At 35.1% G+C, this 19498-nt stretch overlaps 1 protein-coding gene across 1 annotated transcript in view; it reads left to right on the top strand.

Annotated features, from left to right (window-relative positions):
- The window catches only part of nrm (neuromusculin), a 671433-nt gene that overhangs the window by 598889 nt on the left and 53046 nt on the right, over nt 1-19498 (top strand). The window contains exons 12-13 of the mRNA XM_072544107.1: nt 165-391; nt 12332-12461. Coding sequence (XP_072400208.1) covers nt 165-391; nt 12332-12461 — 357 coding nt within the window. The remainder of the gene's footprint in view (nt 1-164; nt 392-12331; nt 12462-19498) is intronic.

Raw genomic sequence — 19498 nt, 5'->3', positions numbered from 1 at the left:
AATACTCTTAATTGTTTATCAGCTGTAGCATCCTTAAGTTTTGCAAGAGGCCTACATATATTAAAATTTTTATATTTATTTGACTTGCCTCTAGTAACCATAACCTAAACACTCTAATTTATTATTACTTTTAATCAACAACTAATATTTTGTGTTGTTCTTAGCTGCACCGGCGTTTACGAAAAAGCCTCCAACCTACCAAGGCATTTTGTATACTTCGAAACATATCAACCTCAGCTGCGTCGTGGAATGTTATCCTGAATGCGGAATTGTTTGGTACAAAGACGGTATCAAGTTGGATGTTAAGCACAACCATCTTTACACAGTTGAAACACACTTTTTACCACCCAATCAACAAATGAACGATTTTGAGTCGATCAATTCCACATTGGTAAGTTATTATTCTTTAATGAGTTATATGAAATTGTATGAAATGAATTAAAAAATAATTAATTTAAATAATGATTTATCCTTCCTAATACAAAGACAATTTTAAAACACCTAATAGTACCAGGTGGGATGAGTCAACGCTCCAATGTTTTTTTTTTGTTTATTCATACAAAATTATTACTAAAATGGTATAAAAGCGGTAATATTTCAAGATGTTATAATTTTAAAGACGTTTTGCCAATAACTCTTACTAGAAATAATTTAAACATTAAGAAATACAATTTTCATTAAAAAAATTTTAAGTTAAAAAATTAACCATCACATTTATTACATATTTTACTTTCTTACTGTGTGATGGACACACAATATTATTACATTTACAATATTTGCTTTGCTACTTGGAATATTTCTACCTTGGACAAATATGGTACATTCCTTTTCTTTTGGTTGTGGTAAATTAGATATTTCTACGGGTTCTTCTACGTTGTAGTGATCCTCCAGTTCTTTCAATATCTGGTTAATACCTTCTTTTGTTTCGTCGGTTAGATGATATTGGATTATTGAGTCTCTTATTATTTCTTTTAAGTGTGGTTCTAAAAGCCTTTTGCCTAACTCTGACCAAATGTTCTTTTTTTGTCTAAATATTGACATTTCCATTTAGGATTGAGATAAATTGGTTAGTTTTTGCAGGTGTATTCAGCAATCATCTTGTACAGTGTATCTTTTTTTTATTTTAATTGTCGTATTGCTAGATTCCAGTAAGAGCCTAAGAAGTTATCCATTGAATTCTGGCAGGTAACGGTGGGGGAAACATCTAACGTCATGAAGCAAGGACACCCTCGCTTAACCGATTTAACTTGTGTAACCTTCACACCTTTAACTATACAGCAAAGAAAGAAATTGTCTTGGCTCCCTTTGAGAACTAACACCTTAGTTTTCTGAGGTGCTAGCTGTAGATGGTTCTTTCTGATCCACCTACTAATACGACGCAGAGCTGTGTTAGCCACATTAGCCATGTCCGTTTTCTGACTCGCCTTCGAAACCAGTGCGAGATCATCAGCATAAGCTACAAGAATGCATCCCCTTGACATCTGTAGCCTCAACACCCCATCGTACAGAACATTCTACCAGGTGGGACCTAGTGCTAAACCCTGAGGAACACCCTGCGACAAACTGATGCTGGTATCTTTTTCTCTTATAGACCTGTCAGTAAAGTATCTTTTAATTACGTTGACCAGGTGTTAAAGGCCTTCTTGACGTCAAGCAGGATGAGATCCACCCATCTCTTGGTATCCTGCGTGACTAAAGAGGTTACTTGTATGACCGCGTCTTAGTGCGAAAATAGTCTATGGTCTATGGTCTCATGAAAACCTGCGGGTATCTAATTGAGGCGAGTCTTACTGTCTCCAGCATGACTCCATCTATGCCAGGTGCCTTTTGGATCTTTATCCGGCCAACAGCCTCACTGAGTTCCAACTCAATAAAGGTTCGGCCTCTACGAAACTAGTAACCCTTTAACACCTATCCTCCGCCTGAGGAAAGAGTTCCCCTATTAAACGAAGTTTCTCCTCCTTGAGCATGGGTAGGGTGGCTTTTTCGCCTTCAATTCGATACAGACGATCTTAGTCCTGTCCCCAGTTCGAGATCCTAAAGTAGGTTACTCCACCTTTCTTTCTTAGATCTTCTTATCTCATTCCTATATTCATTCTGCATTCGCTTTGTATATTCATTGGAAAGTGTATCTACGAAACCCTTTCTGGCATTATAACGTGTTATTGTATTTGGTTGTTGTTTATATCTTCGTAAACTGCGGAATGTTGGTGTTGGGAGAATAAGATACTCGAATAACACTTCAGTTTACTTTTTGGACTTGGGACACCAATGTGATATCCGACTGAAATCCAAAAACTGAAGAATAAATATCACGATTTAGAGCAGGCCTAAACTCCTGAGGTATGCACGTTTTAATCCTTCGTAGCGTTTTGCATAGTGTTAGTTCCTTTTCGATGAAATCTTCTGCTAATTCCAAATAAGTGAAGAAGTTGTTCGTGGTAATTTTGTAACCAGGGCCCAATAAAGAACAATAAATTTAAAACTGCCCTTCTTTCTTGGTTGCATTCCGGAGTATTTCCTTGTTTCCCCAAATATACTCGTAATTTCTTAGAATGAACGACATCTGCAAGACACCATATTTTGCTGGTTTACTTTTCATTTAGGCTCCAAAAGGACATCTACCAAGAAATGGCACTAACCGGTCATCAACAGTAAGATTAGTACCGGGATTATAGTGTTCTTGAGAATTACTTACGAACATTTCAATCACGTGTCGAGTTAGGTGCCAGTTTGTCGGTTTGTCTACGGCGTTTCTAAGTACTTTTATTTGTGAAAACTTGGTATGCGGCATTGTTGCAGAATATGCTGGTCTATTGAAACAATGGTCATCTTGCCATAGTATTCCTGCAGGTTCTCGATCGGTTTAAAGTCCAATATTATTCGTAAATTTTAATTTCGTCAACGTTTTTGTAAACTATCGTCTTTATAACTTCATTACGATTTTCTACCTCGATTCGGGCTCGTGAATTGATTACCTAAAAAAAGCTCTATGCAGATGAAGAACAAACGACGCTAGAACCGAGGCACCAGAAATTGCCACAAATAAAAAACTTAATATAAATGTACAGGAAGTTCGGAAAATATTTGAAAAGCTGAAGAACAGAAAAGCAGCATGTAAAGACGGGATACCAAACGAATTACTAAATTATTGTGGAACAGCAATGACAGAACAATTTAACAACATTAATTAATAAAATTATAAAACACAATATAATACTGGAAGAATGAAGAACGAGCTAACTAATTCTACTATTCAAAAAAGGAGATAAACAACAGCCAGAAAACTACAGAGGTATAAACTTGTTCAATACTACCCTAAAACTTACAACTAAAATTTTACAAGTGCTAATAAATTAAAAGATAAGTTTAAGAGAGTCCCTCAGGGAGCATATCATGTGGCCACTAAAAAATGTCAACTCCTCTTCTTTATTAATTAACAGGGTGATTTGTGTAATTGACCATTTATTTCATTTTAATGTAGTGTTTATACGGCTCATTTGATTTTTTTAATTTTTGCATGATACAGTACACTACTATCAAGCATTCGACTGGTATTAGCTAAACTAAAAAATTCCAGGACTGGCTTTGGAAAAATTAATTTAGGGATTCGTATTAAATATTACACCCTGTATATATTTTTTTAAATGCAATAAGTGATTTTCAAACTACATAAATAGCCAATGAAAACGACATATGCGACAATGTTGTCGCACTTTTATTAAATTTTTAGTGAACGATCAAATCTTACCAAAAATAGAACAACCATAATGAAGTATCAAATTATAAGGTAATTAATTTAAACAAATGTTATAAATTTCAAACATTTTAATTGAAATGATAAACTGAGTCACTGCACAACAAAAAACAGTAACTACTAACAATAACGAAGAACAATTTAAAAAAAAAACTAAAAATATGTACATAGTTATGATAAACCCATAAATTAGAACTGGAAAAGATACAATAATGGTAACAAAATAAAAATAATTCAAAATAGATTTTCGAAATGGAACCCTGCAGCCTGTACACATTTTTGTTGCCGAATTGTTAATTTACGTATTGAATTACGGATACTCTGGGGATCGTTTCTATTAGTATTACAACAATGTATAATTCTATCAATTAATTGTTGTCGGTTATTAATATTCACTGCGTAAACTAGTTGCTTCAATCGTCCCCAAATATGGTAATCAACGGGATTGAAATCAGGGGATCTTGAAGGCCACGAAATAGGACCTGCACGTCCTATCCACCTGTTGCCATAAACATTATTGAGATGTTGTCTCACTGCCAGTAAAAAGTGTGGGCATCATGCTGAAAATACATCCCTCGGATAGCAACGTTCGCGTTGGCAAGCAAATTCGGCAAAATATTTTGTAGAAAGTTCAAATAGACCTGCCCTCTTAAAGGACCATCAAAAAAGTGAGGACCTACTAATTGGTTATGTATGACACCAATCCACACGTTAACCGAAAACCTTAACTGAGAACGACGTTCTCGAATAGCATGGGGATTTTCTTCTGCCCACACATGTGAATTTCGTGAATTATTTATCCCGTCTCTGGTAAATTGGGCTTCATCTGTAAATAGTGTCCTGTATAGCGTTGGTCGATTATTGTTAATCCATCTACAAAATTCCAACCTATCGATCTCATCTCCAGCATGTAGTCGCTGAACCATTTGAATGTGATATGGGTATAGATTATTTTTTTGTAAGACTCTACTTACTTTTGAGTGAGTAACATTGAGTTCTCGACTTACTTGTCTAGTGCTTATTGTAGGGTTCATAGTAACGGCGTCCATAATGTCATCTTCCTGCGCTTCATCTACATGTCGCTCTGTTGTTCCACTAGGAAAAGTGCCATTTTCTCGCAAATAATTAAAAACTGACCCAAATGTTGGATGACTGGGAGTTCGACGATTAGGAAATCACCTGCGATATTCTCTACTAGCAGCCCTACCATTCCCATTACAGAATCCATAAACAAATATTATGTCTGCATATTCTGTGGTCGAAAACTGATGTGGCATTTTGAACGAAAGTAACAAAAGCTCTACCAAAACTAACACAATGTACTTAACGTAGATATGACAGAAGAAATATGTATTCTTGTACACATAAATAACAATTGATAATGACAATAATGACAATGGGTATAAAATATCAAGAAACGTCAAACGGTCAACGCCAACCTTCATTTTAAACTTTTTTAGATTTATTTTTATTTAGTACAGTTGATGCAATGTATTATTATTTGACATAAAATTTTAATCATTAACAATCAACAAAAACTAACACATACAAGAGGTTTAACTTTTTAATCAATTTAATTTATTATTTATCGAAAATAATGCCCCAATACGATCTATGAGTAAAAATTTAAAATTGAAAAACAATTGATTCTATCGTAGAGATAATACAAAGTGACAGTAAAGATGTTAATTTTCTACGTATTAGATTATGTTGTAGGAACTCATTTTAATTAAAATGTTTAAAATTTATAACATTTGTTTAAATTAATACCTTATAATTTGATACTTCATTATGGTTGTTCTATTTTTGGTAAGATTTGATCGTTCACTAAAAATTTAATAAAAGTGCGACAACATTGTCGCATATGTCGTTTTCATTGGCCATTTATGTAGTTTATAAATCACTTATTGCATTTTAAAAAAAATTTATACAGGGTGTAATATCTAATACGAATCCCTAAATTAATTTTTCCAAAGCCAATCCTGGAATTTTTTAGTTTAGCTAATACCAGTCGAATGCTTGATAGTAGTGTACTGTATCATGCAAAAATTAAAAAAATCAAATGAGCCGTATAAACACTACAGTAAAATGAAATAAATGGTCAATTACACAAATCACCCTGTTAATTAATAAAGAAGAGGAGTTGACATGTTTTAGTGGTCACATGATATGCTCCCTGAGGGACTCTACATATGGTAGAAGTATGTAAAGTTCCTCATGACTCACCCTGTATAGTGTGCAGATGCAATATTCGTTATAAAGCAAATTAGTGAAAAATCTCCAGAGTATAATAGACCAGCATTTCTGTGTCTGATTGAACTAAAGAAAGCGTTGGACAGAGTAAGACTCAAAGATGTAATCCATCTTCTGTATAATAGAGAAGTTTCCCTAAATATTATAAAAACTATCGAAAACATCTACCAAAACAATAAAATGGAAGTCAAAATAGATGAACAACTTATATAACCTATATAAATAGGAAGCGGGATAAGACAAGGAAGATGATACAGAATAGAAAACAAAGAAATAAAATTACTTAGTTACGCAGACGACGCAATATTGATAAGAGTTAAAGAATTTAATATGACAATCTCATCTCAAAAAAGTAAAAGAATAGTAGTCAGCAAAGAACCAACCAGATGTTAAACAGAAATTTTTGGCATCAGTATTGAACAGGTAATGGAAATAAAATGCCTGGGAATTACACTGTCCAGCTATGGAGACTTGGACAAAGAAGTGAGAGATCAAGTACAAAAAGCAAATAGACTGGCAGGATACATTATTAACACTATATGGCGAAACAGACACATTAACACTGAGACAAAGTCAAGAATTTATAAAACCAGTGTAAGACCAATAATGACATATGTCTCAGAAACAAGACCCCATACATCCATAACGCAAAGGTTACTGGACACGGCAGTGATGAGAGTACACAAAATAGAAAAAAATAATGGAATAACCACATAAGCAGAATGGAGGAAACCCGTGTCGTTAAAGTAGTAAAAGATAAGTCAGCAATTGGCAAAAGAAGTATCGGATGATCACGCAAAAGATGGAGTGACAACCTTTCATAGAAGTATTAATCCGCCAATGAACAACCAGAATTGCTGATAAAGAGGAAGAAGAGGAAAAATCGAGCTAGTTGGATTTGTAAAAGTCACCGCATATCGTCCAATATCTTCAGAAATAAATAATTTGAACAACTTCGTCATATTTATGGATGTTGGTATACTATGGTGAACACCGACATCAGTTATGATTAAATTTTTTGAATAAATTCTTTTTCTTGAAAGAGATTTCTTTACCCAAAACAATTCATCTTCGCCGAACCATACGTCTTGTAGGCCGTTTTTCTTCATTATTTTTTTACCGTCATTGAAATCGCCTGTCATCGCATTTCTTTCTTCTATGATGTTCTCCATTTCTGAGCTATCATCAATGTCATTGATTTTATATTGTTCTAAAACTGATAATATTTATTAAGTTTAAATAAAATACAAATTTCGTAGTAACATTCAGTAATGGTTTGTTTATTTTACTAAACGGTATTAAAAGCAGCTCTCATCAATTAGCCCATATTTGTCCACTGCTGAACGTAGGCCTCCCGTAAAATTTTCGACCTATTTCTATCTTGTGCTTCTTGCATCCAGTTTGTGGTGACGCGCTTGATATCATCCGTCCATCTAGTCGGTGGTCGTCCTCTGCTTCGATATGCCTCTTGCCTTGGTCGCCATTCCAGAATCTTTCTGGTCCATCTATCATCCGTTAATCTGGCAACATGTCCGGCCCAAACTTATTTACCCATGGCTATTTTTTCAACTGCATCTGTGACTATTGTTCTTCTTCTTATTTCTAGGTTTGTTACTTTACCACTGATGATAATACTTAATATTGATCTTTCCATAGCGCATTGTGTAACTCTTATTTTATCTATTGTTCTTTTTGTCAGAGTCAGTGTTTCTGCACCATATGTAAGAACCGGTAAAATTTTCAGTTGTCTGATTATCTCGGCCTAAGCGATCTGCAGTTCTGCCAACTGCAAAATTTTTCTTGATCTTGAAAAAAAATATTTCGCCATTGTCAAAATGCACTTATCAATACTTTCTGAACTTTCACTGGAGATTGTTCGGTATTTGAAAGGTCACGTGGTGTATAAACCTCGACCAATAGAAAGAGATGCAAAGACTGTATCTTTTTTCTCTGTGGCACTAGGGGAACGGATTTAGATTGCAGCGCGTCTATGTATTATATATCTATGGTCTCTTATGTATGCAGACTGGAGTAGTAGTCATACAGTTTTACGTATACCTTTCTAAACAGTTTACAGGATAACTACTAAACATTTTTAAATTGTTTGAAAATTTGTTGTTAGTATAAAATGTTTCGAGATAAACCACCAACTTATGAATAACCTACATTCGCATTTACATAATGAGATAAATTTGTTATGCTAACAATGGTCATTACAAATGTGCATTTACAAAAACTTTGTAATTAAATATATAACTCACTTGTTTTTGTTTAAAATGGCCAAAAATGAAATTTCAGTTTTCTCTATTTTCTGCGCTTGGCAGTTTATATAACTTGCTTTCACGAGTGGCTTGCGGACACAAGCGTTTGTTTGCTTTGCGGTTCATTTAAATTCACAAGCCATCGACTTCTATTATTTTGATAGCAGATTAAAAGGACTTTTTAAATAATTACATAACAGATAGTCGAACGCCATTTATTAGAGGGCTTTTAGTAATACTAGGCAGAAATAAAAACAGTATGCTATAACCTATATTTTAGCAATTTTAGTTGCAAGTGAACAGTGTGTTAAATTTTTACGTTAAAAGATATAATTTACTTTCACATTTTTGAACATGCTCAAAAAGTTAGCTTGTTGTACTGATTAAGGTTTTAATAAGTTAGTTCATTTTAATTATTTTAATGAAGCAGGAATGGTATTAGAAATTTTACTTTTTAAATAACCTAATAAAACTAAGTCCAGGAGAACTAAATCGGGGATCTTGTTGGCTATTCAATAAATCTCCTTCATCCAATCCACGGCCTAAGAAACCGTTCATTAAGGTATCGCTATAAATTATAATGGTTATACCACAATTCTGATTTGCGTCTACTTGTTGAAAAAACAATCATCTTCTGAGTACCTGTTTACATTTTTAATTATATTTGTCAAAATGGGATCAACTGTGTCTACTAATAATTTTAGATATCAAGATAGATATAATTTAACCGATTTATAATATTATTCCGAAAGAAAGAAACCACAAGAAAAAAGTTAATTTACTGTAGTCGGCTAGATACCATATAGGTATCACATTTTTTTTTATTAAATCATCCTTTAGAAAATATTGTTTTGAAGCTATTTTCTTGAGGCATTTCAAAGTAATTACTATTTAAATGGGAATAAACCAGAATTAAAGGTTATATTACATTTATTGACGTTTCAATTTCCACTTCGGAAATCGTTCTCAAAATACAAAATCGGTTTTGTATTTTGAGAACGATTTCCGAAGTGGAAATTGAAACGTCAATAAAGATAATTTAACCATTTTATTGTGGCTTATTCCCATTAAAATAGTAATTCCTTCATAAAAGGTATATTTATTTAAAATGATTCTTTTGGACTAATTGACTGAACGTTTTCGGAATAAATATTCCATCCTTAGTGCTGCTAGTAGGTATACATGCTTAAAGCCATTAATACATGGTTGAAAACCCGCCAAATGTTATTTAGTTGGTAGTAAATTACATGGTTGTTGATAATTTTATACGATATTAAATTACACCGTAAAGAAAAGGAGCAAATAAAGAACCCCCTACTGGTGGACGGATGAGCTACGGGAGGAGTGTCTCCGAGCTCGCAAGAATTTTACGAGAAGCCAGGGCGCCTACTAGCTCAAAGAAGTATACAAATCATTAAAAAAGAAACTCAATAAAACAATCAAAAAAGAAAAAAAGAAAGGTGGCAGAACCTAATAAATGCTTTAGAAGACGACATATGGGGCGACGCGTATAAAATAACAATGAAGTCACTAAAGATGATTGCTCCATTCAAGTTAGACGACATTCAAAGAAAGCAAATCTAATTTTGCTCCTAAAGCCTAAGAGACCTCCGATTCAGCATCCTCTTATAGGCCAATATGCTTTCTGGACTGCGTTGGCAAGTTCTATAATAATCTTTGTCAAGAAGGGGGCAGAAGGCGTATTGGCAGATAAAAGAGCTCTATCCAACCAACAATATAGATTCAGAAAGGTCGATCAGCAGTCAACGCCGCGATCTGGATAAGAAACGCGGTTTCTTATCCAGATCGTAAGCAAAAAGAAATGGGTCGTACTTGTTTTATTGGACATCAAAAACGCCTTCAATTCAGTGAACTGGAATCTCATCGTAGACAAGATTGTCGAACTTGGGACCCCGGAATATGTATCCAATGTAATAAAGGAATGCATAGAAGATCGTAAGAAGCGTATGCATATCGAAGAAAAATAAGATGAAAATGACTGCTGGAGTACCCCAAGAGTCAGTCCTGGGACCCACACTATGAAATATTTTAACGGGGTACTATAAGTAAACAAAACACAAATAGTTAGGGCTATTGCATACGCAGATGACCTAGCCCTACTTATAGAAGATATGAATTGGGGTAATATAAACAAAGTAAATGAAGCAATAGAAAAACTGCGAGTTGGATAGGGAGAAATGACCTTAAACTTGCAGTAGAAAAGACAGAAGTAATCATCTTAAGGGGACCACAGGATAGAAAAAAACCTAAATTTTCAGTTCAGAGGCTCCGACCTAAGACCCCAAAAGACCGTAAAATACTTAGGAATCATACTAGACGACAAAATAACATTTAGACACCACATACAAGAAGCATATGGGAAGGCGGAAGGGAGGACCTCGACCCTTAATAAGATAATGCCGAATATAGGAGGCCCCGGGTCACATAAAGGATCAGTTATCCTACAATCAATCATGTCCGTCTTACTATATGGGGCCCCAGTGTGGCATAAGATCCTCAACAAAGTGAAATATTAAGACATACTTCTTAGGACCCAGAGGAAACCATTGATCAGAGTATGTAGCGCGTATAGGACCGTATCAACCATTGCCTTACAAGTAGTGGCCGGTGCTGTACCGGTGCATATCCTGGCTAATGAAAGGGTTCGGATGCACCAAAGGGGCAACGGAGCTTTAGGTTTAGGAACACAAGAAAAAAAAAGGAGTTTGGAGATCTGGCAGGACCAATGGTCAAGGGAAGCATACAAGGCTGCCTGGACGAGGGCCCTTATCCCAGATGTACTAAGGTGGTATGAGTGTATACACAGACGTGTCAACTACTACTTTAGCCAATTTATGATGGGGGATGGATCTTTCCGGTCTTATACATATAGAATAAAGAAGAGCGAGGACAATCTGTATCTCGAATGTGGAGTGGTGGATGACGCGCATCATGTAGTACTCGTATGCCCATGCATATATGCTCATACAATGTGAGGCAAACCTTGCTGCAGCTGGGTCTGGGATCACCTCTAGGCGAGCTACATGAACTAATGAATAAATCAATTAAAAACAAAAGAATCTTTAACTTGATCATTGGTTTTGTGACAGAAACCATAAAACACAAGGAAGAGGCAGAGAGGGGACTGCAACAAAGGTGAACTGTTTATTTTAATGTGTCGTATATTTCGGCGTCAGTGGGGTGAGCCACTATTCAGCTTCCACTACTGACGCCAAAATCTTAACATGACTACATTACAGAAATCAATTTACATACATGTTGTTTTGTTTTATTCTATCTCTACTTGTATCTACTGTACGGCCTGTGTCTCCTTTTGGAGCAGCCTATTACTAAGTAATGGGCTGGTGTAGATGGAGAAATGAATGGACCACCCCCGAGGGTGGAATATGAATGTCTGGAGATGCTTGTACCTGTTGTCTGATCTTTCTTGTTAAGTTCAAGATGGTTGAAATAACAGTGAGGTCTCTCCTTCCTGCCTATCGCTCTGCACAAGGATGGTTACCTTACAAACTAAGTCCGGTGCAGACATGGGTGGAGTGGCACGACTGGGTTGCTATGGCAATCATGGAGCGCAGACGGAGAGCGACAGATAGGAGTTATGAGTAAAGCTGACGGGTCAGATGGTAATGTTCGCTAAAGACGGTCCCAGACCCGTCGGTTGGAGAAAGATAGGGTGAGTTTAGTTTAGTGACCGCCTACCGGTCAACTACGGTGAGGCGTAGTCGTCCAACACACCTGGGACACCTTCCCAGAGGTCTATGGAAGATTCTCACCTCCCAAAAGAAAAAGAAAGCACCTACTTTAGAAGCTGCTACCTAAGGTACTAAGTATGAAAATTTGGCAAATGTTGGTAGTTCAGATTTGTTTCCTAGGTGCCGTAGTTACCCTATCGGACAAACAATGTGACTTGTCGTCCTAGCCTTTTATGTGAATAGATGATTGTATTTAAAAAAACTAAAATTATATAAAATATATATAGAATATGCATATGCCGTCATCGATAGATCTGTGTTTAATACGATTTAAATATTTATTTCAGATATGGAACATGACAGCATGGCCAGGAGGTATGTTAAATAAAACAGCTCCCAACACAAATTATACCTGTCAAGCGACGTCAAATAAAATTGGAGTTGGTATTACTTCCACTGCAGAAATAGCTGTTGACTGTAAGTATAAAATCTATTTAATATCACAAAAATGACAAAAAAATAACCTGTTTCCTAATGATCTAAAAAGTGTTTCAAATCAATTCTTGTTAGGTTGATAATTTGACGGACAATGAGCTGCTGAAATGCATAGTTGGCCACAAGTGTCTTTTATGCAAATTGAAGCTACTTTTAGACCGATTTTCGGTAGTTCGTAATGTTTTAGATTATTTCTAATTATGATTACTGTTCCATGACTGGAGTTTTTATCTGTATCAGGATGTGCTACCTTGTAGACCTTATGTGAGGTAATTTTAAATTATGCATTGGCGGATAAGTGCGTCTCAGATACTAATAGAATGTCCTTTATTAGTGGCTAAGAATATTTCTATTTCTTGTCTACGCTTTAGAAGTTCAATTCTTATTTGTTGTAATGCCATCAATTCTTTTTAGTAATGAGTTCTCTTAACTGTTGTATTTGTAGTGTTAATAGATTTATTGTTTGTTGTTGGTTTTATATCGTTTTCTGTAAACTTGAGATGATTTTGATAAAGTGAAATTAACTGTCTTGTTGATTTTTGTTTGTTGTTGGTTGTGGCATAGTTATCGTAAGGTAATAAGGCATAGGTTGCCAGAAAAAAAAAGTTGAATAGCATTGTGTCATAGTTGAAAAAATATGCTTCTTACAATCAAAACCAAATATACAAAAAATAAAACAGGTGACTTTATATCCTGAGGTTCCTCAAGAGGATGACATATTTGAGAATATATGAACTTTCAGCCTCTAAGATAATTTTTATTATTTTTTAAATTTTTGTAAGACATTCATGACACATATTTTATTATGCTGCTTAAGATTGTAGGAAATAACCTAACAATTCTCAAATTGAAATTTTAACATTTAATGCATCCTCAAGTGACCTGAAAAATAGCAAACTGGAACAAAAAGACGGTATTTACTTAAATAACATTTTTATTAACTTTAAGTTCAGAATAATGAAAAACAAAACAATAACTCAAAAATGATCTGTAACTAAACTGATTAACATTATTCATTTCTATTTTTAAAATAGTCAGATTTTTTTTTCAAAATATGGCAACATTTGTCTTAACTGAATCCGATTTTTAATAAACTCATCGCGATTACTCTGACCACACACTGCAGCTGACGCTTCAGTTACTAAGCGAACGCAACGTTCTACTGCTTGAGTATTACTAGCTAATAATGGAAAATCAGAAGTATTTATACTGGATATTAAATCAAGATTAATATGCATCTTTATTGCCAGTGGTGGTTCAGTAGCGCTTAATATGTACCAAGATATCATCTCCGAATAATGGTCGGCATCAAAACGTAGCACAGGGATATTAAACTCCCTTATAGTTTGTCTACGTTCCCTCCTCGCCTTTAGAATACGTCGTATGCCAAGTTCTTTGTATTTCAGATCTTCATCCGTAAGCATTGACAACAATATATTCTCCGGATGAGCGAAAAATGCATTACGTTGGATAACGGGATATATAATTTTTTTAACCATTTCAGGTAGTGTGCTACATGATTTGATTAATTGGAATAAGTGTCTTGATCCGTCAGTACATGATGGCCGAAGTTTCACTCTGAACCAAAAGAAGGCATCTTCTTCTTCCTATGCCGTCCCCATTAACGGAGGTTGGCGACCACATTTTTAAAAGCTTCTCTGTCTTTTGCAACGTGGAATAATTCGTCCACAGTCATGTTTGTCCAGTCTCGAATATTTCGCAGCCATGACTTCCTCTTTCTACCTATTCCCTTTTTGCCATCGACTCTACCCTGCATGATGACCTCCAGAAGACTATATTTATTATCTCTTAGGATGTGTCCAAGGTATGCAGTCTTGCGTACTTTTATCGTTCTCAACAATTTTTTGTCTCGACCCATCCTTCTCAGCACTTCCTCATTGGTGACCCTGGCAGTCCATGGGATTCTCAACATTCTCCGGTATATCCAAAGTTCAAAGGCTTCAATCTTTTTAACTAATTGCGCTTTTAGTGTCCATGTTTCTACCCCGTACAATAGTTGCGACCAGACGTAACATTCAACAAACCTCAGTCTCAGCGCAGTATTCAGATTTTTGTCACAGAACAATTGTTTGAATTTTAAGAACGCTGCCCTTGCCATTTCTATTCGTACCCGGATCTCTTGGTCTGGATCTAATTCTGTGTTGATGTAAGCTCCCAGATATTTATATTTTGTCACTCTCTCTATTTGCTGTCCACGAAGAGTTAGTTGTTCATTATTTATTGGACTCCTTGATACTATCATAAATTTGGTGGGGGCATAAAAAGGGGGCATAAACTTTGGAAATGTAAGTTGCCAACAGAAAAAGACTTTCATCTGGAACTTCGGTTGCTACGTAAAGCCTCATAATTCGGTTAGCTGTTGTAAGCCATCTAGCATGTGACAGTTTCCCTGGATTTCTTGAGGCCAAAGAAGCAGATACGTTACCAGTTTCAACTGATTGCACTATGTCCAATAAATACTGTTGATCAGTACTTAAATCAGACCCGTTGCGATTTAGCTGTGGTAGATCTGATTCTATTCTTTTATACTGTTTTACTGGAAGATTTTCGCAGGATTCCAGTTTTTTTCCCAATTGAACCTTTGTGTCCGCAAGGACCTGAAGTTTCGCCATCAATTTCTTTAAACAGATGCCGCAGGGGAAGCTCATTAAAATGAAATAAGCAAATAAGCCACTGCAGGGGACGCTTTAGTTCTTTCTCTAACAAACAAATTACCCCGTTCTTTGCTCCGGTATTTACTACCGTTCCATCTGATCCAACAGCAACTTAGTCATTTAAATTAAAATTCTGGCGTAAATAAACTATAATTGATGCTTTGATATTTAATGCTGAACTACCTTCTGGAACGACGTGTCCTATATATTGAGAACCTGGTTCACTAACAAGAGATATATGTTCTTCTGTAATACACCGGCGTTTATTTTATTTACAGTTGTTTCATAAATTTGTGTTCGATCCTTTCTGCCGTCAAAGAATAATCCTATAATAGCAGGTGTTTCCGTGGGTTTGGCCATACAAAGTTCTCGTTGTGATGTTCGGGCTCTTCTGATTTTCATTCTATCTATTGTCATTGTTGCATTTCCTTTTGATATAACACCCGTGTCTTCCAAAACAGCATTAACTATTATAGCTGCTGCACGATCGGACAACCCAGTTCTGTCACATGCAAGTGCCACTGATGGTAACTTTAGTCTCATTTGTGATAAACTTTTATTTTTCAGACTTGATTTGTCTAAAAAGAAAAGTTTTCATGTTTATACTAAGGTACATGATTCAAACAAATTATAACCTAAACTTACCCGAGACCTCATCTGGGCCTGGATCTGATCTTTTACCAGGAATATCGTCTTCCTCTTCTTGGCTAAGGGTAGAGGCTACCGATTCAAATTTCAGATTTCTTCTTGTTAAGGTCGTAGTTTTTGAATTTATTTCACCTAAAAAATAAAATCAATATCAATGTTTTTACACATGGTTTGATAAAATCGAGGGTAAACTTACCTAGAGATTTATCAAAACTGCTATCAAATTCAACGTCGGCCTCTTCATTGTCTTCATCACTAGAACTGAATTCTAAAAAGTTTTCCTGTACATGTAAAATGTATCTTTTTTCCGTTATGACAGCTTAAAAATGCTTTTTTTTTATTAATATCTTTACTATGACAATTTAATCGGAAATCGGTGAAATTCCGAAATTTAAGGGTCTTGAGGAACCCCAAAATATTAAAATTGGTTAAAAAAATTTTGCCATCTTTTTTTGTTAGCACTTACGCATATTTTAACAACTATGTCACACGACTTGGAGAAAAAAAGTTTTTTCGTTCCACCCTAATAGGTAAGCCTGGCATTTTTTATAATTGGATAGATGGGCACCTTCACATAAGGTACATTTTCCATCATTTTTATGTTTCTTGCAATTCCGGTTATCGTGATTTCCAGCACATTTAACACATTGGTTTTTTGAGTGACCGTTTTATGGGACGCTTTGACACGTACTTCAACATGTGGTAAGTTTGTTATTTTAAAGATGTTCTTGTGGTTTTCATTATGTATCAAATCGATAAGTGATAGATTTTTGGGTTACTTTGTTTCCCTGTTATGAAAATTCGTGATTTTTCAGGGCATTTTGGATTTCTTGAATTGAAGTACTGTGGTGGATATTTTTTAAAACAACCTTAAATGATTTCCTTTCGGGGAGTACAAAAATATGGAACACTATCTTATTTTGTACAAATGCTTTTCTAAGAACTTTGTAATTCTCACCTGTTGTTACTTGAATGTTCAGTTTATCTTCTTGTAAGAGTTTGTATATAAATTCGCGCTCTATTTGTTACACTGTGTAGTATAAAAGGTGAAATCTTTACGTTGATCTTATTCTTCTTCTTCAAGTGCCGTCTCCATCAATGGAGGTTAGCGGTTATGGTGGCAAACGTTTGTCTATCTTCAGCTGTTCTTAAGAGTTCCTCAAATCCAAGTCCTGTCCAGTTTCTGATATTACGTAACCAGGACAATTTTTTTCTTCCATTCCTCGCTTTCCTTCTATTTTGCCTTTTATTATCAACTGAGGGATGTAGTATTTCTCGTTGCGCAACAAATGCCCTAAATAACTGGTTTTTCTTCTTTTGACTGTTCTCAATAGTTCTTTTTCTAATTGATGATAGTTGATCTTATTATTTTTATTTAAAGATACTTGCTGCAAGTTTTCCTCTTCATCTGCATTAACTAGTGCTTTATATTTGTCGCATAGCATTTGTACTTCTATGTGAACTGTATTTCTTCCTTTTACTTTTAACAATTTAGATTTCATTATCTGCCAGTGTTTTATTCTCCTCGCTTGTATGTCCATTATATTCCGTTCTTTCTGTAGATTTCTTGACTTAGTTTTGACATTTGTTGAATATTGAGTTGTTGTGGATACAGCGTATATTGTTGGTGCTGAGATGGTAGAAACGACGTTGGCATATGTGGTGTAGTGTTTAACATGTGTGTCTGTAGTGAATATGTTGGATGAAAGAATTGTGTAATTGGTTGTTGTATATATTTCTGCATGTTTGGAATTACATATTGATACATGAAATTATTTAACGAGCTGCCAGCGCTATCCTACATTATTGGTAACTAATGTTAATTGATGGATGATGATAGGATTAAAATTAAATAAATCTTTATAAGCGAAACTGCGTTTCATAAAAACTAGTGATAAGAGTTATTAACTGCATTAAATAAACTCTTATTACTAGTTTTATTTTCTTTTTTGTGGATTGAGCTTATTATTACCACTCTACAATCTTCTGGAATATATTTTTGTTGTCTAAGACAATTTAAGATGTGAGATTAGAGTTCTATAAGATTTATCTGGTCTACCGTTCACCAATTCTATAGGGATATCTATCAATTTCTTCGCTTCTTATATTCCATGTTTCATTTTTTCTTTTTGTTTTTCTTCTTAAAGTGCCCTCTCCTCAATGGAGGTTGGCTACTACAATTTTAAAATCTTCTCTATTTCAGCTGGTCTTATTGGCTGTTCAAAATTTAGCCCTGTCCATTGTCGGATGTTTCTGAGCCACGATAGTCTTTTCCTTCCTAGGCCTCTCTTTCCCTTGATTTTTCCTTTCACTATAAGTTGGACATATTGGTACTTATTATTTCTCAGTATGTGGTCTAGGTATGATGTTTTTCTAACTTTTACTGTGTTAAAAGTTCTCTTTCCTTGCCTATTCTATGCAGCACTTCTTCGTTTGAGGTATGCGATGTCCATGAAATTTTGAGCATTCTCCGGTAGATCCACATTTCAAAGGCCTCCAATTTATTTACGGTTGATTTTTTCAGGGTCCCCGTTTCAACTGCATATAGAAGAGTCGACCAGACGTAGCATTTTGATAAACGTAGTCGAATTTCGAGTTTTATTCGAGAATCACAAAGCAGTTTTTTTATTTTTTCGAAAGATTTTCTGGCCTGTTCTATTCTCGATCTTATTTCTAGATCAGGATTTAGGCTGCTATCGATCCAACATCCCAGGTACTTAAATCTATTGACCTGTTCTAAAATGTGCCCATTTATTGTACAAGGTTGAGATACGTTTTGGTTTTTTCGGATTGACATCACTTTGGTTTTTTTAATGTTTATTTTCATACCAAATTGCTCACAGGTCGAGTTGGTCTTGTCGATGAGTCGTTGTAGGCCTACGTCGGAATCCGCAATTAACACTGTACCATCGGCGTATCTGATACTGTTGATATTTACGCCATTCACCCTGACTCCATCCTTGGAATCCTCCAATGCTTCTTTAAATAGAAACTCGGAGTAAAGATTAAACAGCAGAGGCGACAGAACACATCCTTGTCTAACTCCCCTCCTAATTTCTACTTCTGCGGATGTGGAACCTTCGATCCTAACTCTGGCGTTTTGGTTCCAGTACAAGTTTTTTAAGAATTTGATGTCTTTTCCATCTAAACCGACTTCTTGCAAACGTTCTAATAGTAGGTCGTGTCTTACTCTATCAAATGCTTTTTCGAAGTCTATAAAGCATATAAATATATCTTTCTGTTGGTCGTAGCATTTTTGGGCGAGAACTAGTAAACTGAACAGGGCTTCTCTCGTTCCCATGCCGGCTCTGAATCCAAACTGATCGTCTCCGATGATTGTTTCGCACTTTCTATAGATACGATTATGTACGATTTTTCTTTTTGTTACACTTTCCTTAATTTCTCTATTCTAGTGACTATATATACATTCTAAAATTTTCTGAATTTTTCATGCAACCGGGTTTGTTAAACTAGAAATATCTACTATCTCTCTTATTTCTTATGAACTTCTTATTTTGTTGTCCCTACTTTTCAATGTATTCAATTGCTTCTTGTTCTGCTTTTTATATACAATATTGTCTTTGTAACTAACGAAGAATATTCTTAGAATAGAAGACTATTTCTAAGACCTGCTCTTTTTATGATTTTGTATGGGTCTGTATTAATTTATTACATTTTTCCAATTGCATCTATATT

This window comes from Diabrotica undecimpunctata, chromosome 9 (assembly GCF_040954645.1).
Source record: "Diabrotica undecimpunctata isolate CICGRU chromosome 9, icDiaUnde3, whole genome shotgun sequence".
Taxonomy (NCBI): domain Eukaryota; kingdom Metazoa; phylum Arthropoda; class Insecta; order Coleoptera; family Chrysomelidae; genus Diabrotica; species Diabrotica undecimpunctata.
The sequence above is the reverse complement of the archived record's forward strand: the minus strand, read 5'-3'. Positions and strand labels throughout refer to the sequence as shown.